The sequence below is a fragment of the Tripterygium wilfordii genome, chromosome 3, assembly GCF_013401445.1.
Source record: "Tripterygium wilfordii isolate XIE 37 chromosome 3, ASM1340144v1, whole genome shotgun sequence".
NCBI classification, from domain to species: Eukaryota; Viridiplantae; Streptophyta; class Magnoliopsida; order Celastrales; family Celastraceae; genus Tripterygium; species Tripterygium wilfordii.
In genome coordinates this window covers 7,472,434-7,482,844 of record NC_052234.1, presented here as the reverse complement: position 1 = coordinate 7,482,844, position 10,411 = coordinate 7,472,434, and the positions used below count along the sequence as shown (strand labels likewise).

The following is a 10,411-nucleotide window of genomic DNA, read 5'->3' as shown; positions in this document are numbered from 1 at the left end:
CCCGTTGCTCATGAACTAAACTGAGGGTACTATGACTGATATTATTGTGTGACCGTGATAGAAATTGTAGCAAGGTTGTAGAGACAAAGCTTTAAAGTCTTTTTTTTGTTTTGAATTTTCTGGTTTGTCTATTAACAGCTCCCAATTTTACTTTTCAGATGTTTTCAATAAAGAGGCTTGATCATGGGGTGCATGGAAAGGGAGATTGAAGTCATGTTCTTTTTATTTTGTCAAAAACTTAGTTTATTTTATTTTATTTACCTCTTGTAAGTACATTTCGAGTTGGGTGCGTGACAATTTTAATGAGTTTGAATATAATGTTTGTATTTTATGTTGAATAAAAAACTCAAACTCATTAAAGAAAATACATGAAAAATCTGAATGATTCTAAACCGTTTGATGCAAATTATGTAACATGTTATCTTTTTCTTTTTTCAAGATCCAATAGTTGAACTGTCAAAAATTTACATACTTTTTTAGGACTTCGGACTGAGGTATTAGTCATAAAATAAAGAAGAAAAAAGATGGTGCAAAATAAGTATTTTAATTTGAAGAAATTTTGTAATTTTCTTTAAAGAAAAATAGGTAAGTGTAATAAATAAATGGAGTATTAACAATTAGTTAGTAAAGATTGGACCTCAATTAAAGTAAACAAAAATAATCATTACAAACACCTAAAAAGATAATGTCAACAAACACAAATGAAAATCATCTCTTATAGACATATACTACCCACCTTCACTTTCTCCACCAATCGTTCAAGGAACAAAGCAAGAACACAAAGACACAAAAAAAAAAAAAAAGGGAAAAAAAAAAACCAACAACGATGATGCGCATGGGCAAAGAAACATTGTTATGCCCGTCGTCAGAGTGGGTTGGTGACCCAAAATTTAGATCTGACCCAACGGTTGTAAAGTGGCATGCTGGGGGTGTCATTTACGAGTCAAAACAACAAATAGCTGAGCTGCGTCCTTCTTACAGGATTCCACCAGGGGAGAAAGCTCATCAAGTTTTCCAATAAGACGTTCGAACATTTCATCAACAACTTCAATCTTGAAGTGGTTCATGAACATTCCATCCATGGCTGCCCGAACATGCAAGGTCCATGCTTCCATGTCAACCGGATCGTCCAAGCGAGGTGTCGGGTCTGCTAGCTCCAATCTCTCAATGTTGAACTCTCCATTTCTTTCTACTAATCCCAACATCTCTCCTGGGGAGGCGGAGTAAATCGGTAAGTTGAATGAATCCACATCTGCTTCACTTACTAATCCCTGTGACAAACACAAATTGCTCAATCTTGTGATGCCTACAATTTACCAAAACAGCTTAGTTAATGTTAAAATAGAGACTTAAATTTGACGTAAAGGCCGCTTCAAGGTTATGCTTGTTGGGAGTGTTCACGGAGGGTTTGGGAGGGGTCATGCTGTTTCATTTTGCGAATATGATAAAGATCCCATCAGTTGGTATTCAGGTTATCCCAGCTACTAAGTTGGACGCACAGGATCTAAGTGAATTCGTGGAAACCACATGTCACACATGATGTACATGAAATCTTGTCAGTACAACTCAGCAGCTAGAATAAGTGGGATATCGGCTGCTGAGATCTTCAATTCCCTATCATTACTGTTCATTTTGAGGTTTTAAGTGACATACAACCTTGAAAAGTTCTCCAATTGAGGTACTCACCTACCCAACCATTCCCAACCCTTCCCTCCCCAAGGTTCATGAAAACTTGTGCCATCTATAACCTAAGAATACATTTGGTTGCAGGTATTATAGCAGAAATAGGAATCTGTTTTAATGGTTTGAGCACATGACGCAGAGAAGTCCTTTTACCTGAAGAGAAACACACTAGTATTGTTTGTTCATGGTTAATCATTGACTCACCTCTTTTGCCATATCCATGAAAATGGATCCCATGAAATCATGCATCAACCCAATAGGTGTCTCGATACAAGGCATCCCATCGCGGATACCTGGCATGGTAATAACTAGCATCCCTCCGGGCACGAGCTCATCTGCTCTAGCCTTCAAAAATTTCTCGGCGTCTTTATCAAATTGTGATGCATAAGCTCTCACTACTTCATCTGGACAACCGGCGTAGTGTATCCTTCCCTTATTATACGCCGGAGAATCGACATCTTCCAACCCTTCCGGCATCTCAGAGAGCCAGTGGAGTGAACAAGACGTATGAGCGAAGTGGATCGATGATTTTGGGAATAACTGGTTGTGAAAGGAACCAGGTACTCCAGCCACAAAGTATTGCTTTTCCTGGGGAATGAGTGTGAAGAGAGCATTGAAATCGTTCGAGACTTGATCGTTCAAAAAGACTTGAAATTCGGGCGTCTCGGATTTAGGGCATTGAGAGTAGAACTTTTGTTTAATAGCACCTAATGTATGTTGCATGGAAATGAAGGTATTGTCTCCAACTGCACATCCATAATCTGCTACACAAATTGTGTTTGAAGTAGAAGAAAAATTTCTTACATCTAGCTTCTCTACGATTGCTTTGCGTATTTTCTCTCTCACAACATCTTCAGCCTGTCGCTGCGAAAAAAAAAAACCAGGAAAAAATATGGAACAAATCAGAAACAAGGTTGACGACTGCCGGTTTGAATTGGAACATGTCTGAAAATTAGGGAAAGAAAGAAACTAAGGAGACATAGCTAGCTAGGTTGTGACTGGTCACACTTGATTGTTGATATTTGTGCATTATCTTTTGATTCCCCTATTTTCAATGGAAGAAGACATAGATAGCAACAAAGGGAAATAGTAAATAACTCAATTGAAAATAGTTAATTAGATAGGCTTTTGGTTAACCTAGCTAGTAGGCTCATTGTGTATCTGGATTGTGATGCCATAGGACCATACATATGTTGCTGCAGAGAAAAAAATGTTATTATAAACATATATATATAACTCTACATGATGTCTCAAACCTAGTCAACATAAACATACTAGTAGTCTAGCACTACCTCTATGTATGTATATGTGTGTATTTATATATATCCTTCTTATTTCACAGATCCACTCCTGAGATCACTGTTCCATTGATGATCAAAAATCAAGAATTCTTACCACATGTAGATAGATCAAGCGCGGATTCGAATCATGTATAATCATACTGATCAATTGAATACAATCAAGGGATGTATCGGTCATGTACCTGATAGATGGAGTGCTTGGAGTAGCTGTGAACACTATTGTCACCATTCACAACATGGGAAGACGGCATCTCTCTTGAGTTTCCAACACAGTTTGTTGAGAGAGAAGTTCAGGTTTTGGCATCTCTAACAGTACTCCTTGTTAGAGTATATATAGAACAAGAAAAAGAGACTCAGAGCAGTTACTTAGTGTGGTATGTGGGCACCATTAGTTATGGCTGAGTTTTTTGTTCTGTTAAGATTTATTAATTTTTCTTGTTGGGTTTCTATATATTATTGTGTGTTGGAAACAAGGCTTCCTGCTGGGATTATTCGTTAGCACATATCATGGACGATGTGATTGACATATAGAATCCAGCTACTTGAAAAATGTCAAGCTAGCAAGCTTCCAAGCGTCTTTAGGTTCCTAGAGTGGCCCCTCAAGTTATAGGTTATATTTGGGGGAGGTTACATTTGTATTTGTACCAAAATGATCTCTAGTCACACACATGGCAGTGTGGGACCCATCAAATTTCATGCTTATGCAATCACCAGCAAACACGTGGTAAGGATAATAAGATTTTATGAACGTTTTGTAGATAATTTGATTTATTTGAGTTAAAATCAAGGGATTAGTTACAGAAAATCATGGTTGTCTAAAGAAGCCTGTGTAAAAAGGCTAAAATATAGGGATTTCATGTTACAATCATTTCTTTTGTTGTTAAGTAGTTCCTTATTAAATGAGAGATATTTTAGCTAGATAAGCTCAACAGAGTTAAGGAAAATATGGAATTTGTTGCCTACATGTCCCCAACTTGTCTCAGACATGTCTCAAGCAATTGCACGACAACGAGGGACCAAGAACCATTTTCATCCTACACTTTGAGCAATAAGAAACATTCCCACATTCAAGCAAATAAGAGTCGTAACAAATGGCAACCGTTAGATACTTTCCCTCAACAGCCAACATGAAGCCTACATGACAGGAGAGTGGGCTAACATGCATGTTCTCATTATTCCCACATCCACCTTGAAGAAGGGACACGACATAAGACTTTTACCATGTTTCCCATCATGTTGAACATGTTGCGGTTATGAAGAATTTTGACCCAACAACTAAAGCAACAAGAAAGAAGACATTTTCTCGTGATCTACCATGATAGAACATGTCATGATCTTGCCAAGGAATAGGAGATGAAGACCATCATGAAGACTATAAGAAGAAGAACAAGAAGAGAGATACACACTCACTCAGTATCAAACACAGACTCCGCGTGTACAAATTTTGCAACTTTCTTAACATGACTCCGATCAATTATCCGTAGCCAATTTGTTTGCTTTCAAACCTCCGTGGTTGTAGCCTCCACGACTACATTTGTTTTAGTTTATAATGCACATTGTTTGATACATTCCAAGATGTATTCCTAATGCATTCCAGTGATGCGTTGTTATTCATTTTGTTAATAGAAGTGTTCTCATTCCAGTGTTAGTCCTCTGTCTCCTAATTTTCTAAGAATTCAAACAACTCACTGCCAATCGATGTAAATAATGTCTTTAGGATTAATTAGTAATGTCCCTCAAGAAAAATTTTTATTCCAATAGATCGAATTTAATTTTTTTCATCCCATAAAATTTGTAAGTAGATAAGATTTATAACACCAAGAATTCCTCATGCAAACCTAAAATGTGGACTTATATTTTCACCGTTGATATGTAATATGTGGGACCCAAAACAGTGGACTTCGCTTGTCATTTCGCTTATCCACACTCTCAAAAAGTGTTGCACATTTTAAATTCACACTTTAAGTCCACATAGGAGAATTATTGTTTTTATATCATTAAAGACAAATTATTTAAAATAACTTCTTTATTTATCAAAGATCGGTCAACTTTTGTTTTACTTCTAAATTTCAACAATCAAATATCGTTTTTGACATTAGTGTATTTGGACAGCTATAACGTACTCGTTTAAGCTTTTTGACATTAGTGTATTTGGACAGCTATAACGTACTCGTTTAAGCTCCGATTGAGATTATTTTATGACGCTTGAAAGAAGACTCGAAGACCCAAATAGTTTTTCAATTTTTAAGGAGATTCGAACATTTAAACAGTCAAATCGAGACTCAAAGTTTACGTAACAGAGTTGTATTTTTGACATCAGTGTATTCGATGTTAGTGTATTCGGACAGTCATAAGTCACTCGTTTGAGCACCAATTGAGACAATTTTTATAGCGTTCGACTCTAAGCGCTGTAGAATTGTGTCTAATACATAGTTGGAGCTTCGAATGTTTTAGAGGTCAAAACCAGCATAATGCCATAACATCATCACGCTGCAAGTGCATCCGCATCATAAGCAAATCCATGCATGTTTAGTTGGCACTTTTGACTTCGTAATGAAATCTCAATTGGACACCATGATGATTTGAATATTTTATTTTCAAACCCACATATACTCTGACTTTCACTCCCATTGACAACCAAACGTAGAAACTAGTCCAATCATACAACCACGTAGACACAAGTTGATCCTAAACGAATTAAGGTGAAGTCATGAAGAAATTTTGTGTCATGTGCTTCTAGCTAACTCCATATTAATGATTGAATGAAGTTAATAATAAACAGAAACCGTTGACTTCAATATTTTCCTTGATTTCTCAATGAATTTCTTGAATCAATTTGAGACTCAACAATTAGTAGTTAACTAAGTAGTCTATTGACTATTGCCTTACTTGAGGAGTTCGATTCTCATGACCATGAACCTAAGTAGCCTAAAAAGAAGGAAGGGAAAAAAATACCCTTAAATAAATAAAATGAAACCCTAACGTGTGGTTGTCGTCCCATTCCTCAAAGTCCACCATTTATGTGGTCCACTATTAAAGCAAGAACAATGTCATGATTATACCAAATTAGCACCACTTTAATTAATAGAATCCTCATCACCATCAAACAATTAAGCTTACCTAGCTAATGGTATAAATTATTATTATTCAAGATCTAACTAGATCGATAACCACGAATAGTTCAAATAACACTCATGTATATAGTATCTCATAGAAATTTTGAGTTCAAACCTCCTCCATCCTTTTCCCCTTTCCCTTCCCCTTCCCCTATAATAAAAAAATGTTGTAAGTTGACCAAAAATTTGGTCTATAAGGTGAAGAATAGAGAGGCATATTAAGTAGTCGAAATTGAAAGGAAGTGCAATTGGATTGACAGTGCAACAAAGATTCGCATGGAATCGTATTAAGTGTTTTTGGAGGAATCTTGTCAAGTGTTTTCTTTCTTCTTCTAAAAGCACATGACTTACGCTAATCTAATTGGAATATTTTAGTGGTTACCGTAAATTGTTATGCATGCATGAGAAACCAACCTGCTCCTCACCAGGCAACCGAGTTGTAACTACATAAGAAACAAAAAAACACGATATTTAACATATCTCTCTCTCTCTCTCTCTCTCTCTCTCTACACACACACATATATATAGGTAGTGTGAGTTGGCCATCTGGTGGTCAATACCCTAGCATAGAGTAGGGAAGTAGGGGCAAGTTGGGTTTGGGAGAATCTTGTTATAAACAAGACAACATTTTAGGAACCATATGTATGAACGAAACCCTAATTCTATTCCCTCTTGCGTCTCTGTTATTATTTTTTTTAAAAAATTATTAGTATCTTAAATGTCATGGCATTGATTATTGATTATTCTAATTAATCCACACTTGGGCTTGACTTTTTTTTAGCGATCTTACTTACCTCTTTTGAGGGCCCGGCCCAATCTTTCACTTTTCCAGTGTCAACAACTCTTAACAGAAACATCATATCAATAAATGAGAAATTAATAAATTATATTGCTAAAATTCAGAAAAGAAAATAAGAAAAAAGAAAAGAAAAGCCTAGTTAATAAATTTGTGAGCGAATAACTCTTCTCCTCCCTCCATCATATCCTCCTCCTTGTTTTTCAAAGAATCGGGAACTTAATCTTCTACTTATTAAAAAAAAAAAAAAAAAAAGCAATGAAAACGAATCAAGTACTTCATAGAAGAAACCAATTCTCCTTTGATTTGTGCTCGAGGAATCTCTTTAAATCACACTTCTCATCTTCACAATGAAAACGATTCTTTCTCCATTTAAAATGCCGAATTTTAAAAATAAAACATATTCCTATTAGAAATCCACACCCCTATAGACGTCGACAATATTGTCCGTTTTGAATTACTTAGTTCCCGTGGATACATCTGGCCTTCACGACTTCGTTCATCTTGAGCCCACCTATTATAAGCCGAAACCCAACTCACTGAGTAAGCACAACTATTACGGGTCAAAGCCCAATTCACTAGGCTCAAGAAAAGACATTGTTGAATGTAAGAGGTGGGTTTTACCCATCTATACCACTCAGTTGGGACTTACCCAACCGATGTGGGATATATGGTTTTAACATTCCCCCGCACTTGTGGATTACATTATGTCATACCCAACAAGTAGAGTAGAGGCCATGTCCAATATAATCTAATTGCTTTGATACCATATAAGAAATCCACACTCTTACACAAGCCAGCAATATTGTCCGCTTTGAGTTATTTGATTCCCGTGGATACATCAACCTGCAGGCTTTATTCTCCTGAGTTCAGCTACTACATGCCGAAGCCCAATTCATTGAGTAAGCCCAGCTACTATGGGTTAAAGTCCAACTCACTAGATTTAGAAAATTGTCTTGTTAAATGTAAGAGGTGGACTTTACCCATATATACCACTCGGTTGGGACTTGCCCAACCAATAGGGGATATATGGTTTTAACAATTCCCACCACATGTATTCTTTTAATTAAGCCAGAATATGAAAATTCTGGACCATACACGTAAAGATATATATATTAAAAAAATTTGAAAAAAATATATTTATATTTTGATCAGTCTTACAAACCCAACGACATATTTTTTGTGCGAAACAAAAATCAAATTCAACATGAAAAGTGTATGATAATTTTGAATCGTTAGATATAAAATGAAAAACATTTCTCACACTTTTCTAGTTGCATTTAATTTTTGTTTCGAAGAAAAATTATATCTTAAGTTCATAAAATCGATCAAAATACATATATATTTTTTTCAAATTTTTAAAAAATATTTTGGACCCTAAAATTGAATCCTAAAAGTTAGGACTTCATTTTAGAATCTCACTTTAAAACCTCATAGGAGAATTCCTATATATATATATAATTCTTAGGTGAGGGATTCCACACTTTATTTATATATAATATCCTAAGAGAATATATTGCATGAGACAAGGCAATGTTACCAAAAAGAAAAAAGACCATCAAATTCCTTACGCATAAGAGAAAATCAACGGTACGCATAAATAAAGTCCAAAGTTCACTTTGCAATCTTGTAGCAAAGATTCTTCAAAAAGAATTGTATTTGTTGCAGCAAAAGCAATGGTCTACAATGGCAGGCAGCCTTATGTTTTTATCATGCACCACTCACAAACAGGAAAAGGAGGTCCACGCACAGAATTTTCTTAACAAGTATATCTATTCTTAAAATAGAGAAGCAATCTCTAACACTTGTTTTTATGATAATCACTTATGTTCCGTTTGTTTAGAGAGAAAAAAAACAAAATCTCATGAAAAATATATGTCAAGGAAAAATTTATCATGGAAAAACAATTAATTTCCCGTATTTGAATAAAAAAATTGTCAATGTTTTGTCTTTTTATCTGTCTTGTGATGATACATGGGTTGCTTACAAAAGAAGCCTATGCTCGTACATATATATATTACACACATACATGTATACATACAAGGAGTTCTCTGCCCTTATGATGCAATGGTAGCTCAAGTACCACACTGAACCAGAAACACAATATATAAGGAACAAGAAAATTCGAGAATCGCCCTCTTCAAATTCAACTAAGAATTACTCCTCAATACAAGACATGGTAATCCTTCAAATAAAAAGAACAACATTATAATGTTATGTTTGTTTGGAGGAAAACCTATCTCTTATGAAAAATACGTTTTCAAGAAATTTTTTTTTTCTAGAAAAACAACTAATTTCTAGTATTTAGATAGAAAGGTTGCTAATATTTTTCATTGTTTATTTGGTGGAAAACATAAATTCGAAGCACAACATTAATTTTTTCTTAAACTAAAAACTCTTGTTTTTTACTACATAATTTATTTTCAGTACCAATATGCTTGTGTAATTAATTGGTCATAACATGATTTGGAGAGGGCTTATTGGAGGTGTCATGTCTAAGCTATTTTAATTAAATAACAACTTTATGAATCCACCCATTCTTGTCCTTTATCAAACGTGAAACTAACACCTTCGGTCGAGCCGAGCGAGTAACTTTAGAGATGAAAACAACATCGGGAATTTTTTAAGGGATGTTGTTTTCCTCCCTTTAATATCTTCTTGTACTTTGATATGTTTTTCCTTTGACTTTGCCAATTTCCTGCTAACAAACACCAGAAAATCTAAAAAAAAGTTTTCCTCCAAGTTGTTTTCTGTAGAACGAACGGGGCATATATAGGTTGATCGTAATCTTCATTATGGTAAACAGAGGTTCTCACACGCGGGATCCCGCAGTGTCTTTATTTTGCGGGATTGTATTCTCAACCGTTGGATTTTGACCAACGGTTGATATTAAACTTAATAAAAAAATTCAAAAAATATTTAGAAATTGGACCTAGTTCGTTGTTGTCTGGAGAGAGTGGAAAAGAAGCATCTTGATGGGGTTGGCATGGAAAGGATTCCGACTCAAGGTCCTCACCATCAACTACCAGCTCAGCTGTTCGGATGGGAGCATTCCCATTGTAGGAGGAAAATGAACTATCAATTTTCATGGGAGAAGAGTCTAATGCTACCGTCGTTCGTCGGAGAAGACCACGTATTTAGCCGAATCGACGATGGGAAGAGGGGCGATACTGCAACTTCAACTCAATTTCCGGCCGTTTCGGTACATCAGCCATCTGAAACGATGGTGCAGCCAGTGCCATCTGCAATTTTGGAGAATTTGAATTTGTTTTTTAATTTTTTTTGTAACTTTTAATCTTAGCCACTGCTTTAATCGGACGGCTAAGAATACAATCCCGCACAATGTCTAATTTGCGGGATCCCGCGGGTGAGAACCTCTGTTATGGTAAATTATTCAATTCTCCCATGATGATAGCTGCTGAAATAAAGCCATCGTTTGCTCTCCTTGATCAACTCCTCTGAACCCTCCGTATTTGTCCACTTTGATCAGCTCATTTGACCACCCTTTTTCTACG

The 10,411-nt window shown here is 35.7% G+C and overlaps 1 protein-coding gene across 1 annotated transcript; it reads right to left on the bottom strand.

The window, feature by feature from the left end:
- Nucleotides 1–633: 633 nt before the first annotated feature.
- LOC119995715 (loganic acid O-methyltransferase-like) lies at nucleotides 634–3,369 on the bottom strand. Its single transcript, XM_038842225.1, has 3 exons — nucleotides 3,167–3,369; nucleotides 1,888–2,547; nucleotides 634–1,271 (listed from the first exon to the last, which is right to left on the bottom strand). The coding sequence occupies exons 1-3, from the start codon at nucleotides 3,233–3,235 to the stop codon at nucleotides 933–935; spliced, it is 1,068 nt and encodes a 355-aa protein (XP_038698153.1). The 5' UTR covers nucleotides 3,236–3,369; the 3' UTR covers nucleotides 634–932.
- Between the last annotated feature and the right edge of the window lie 7,042 nt (nucleotides 3,370–10,411).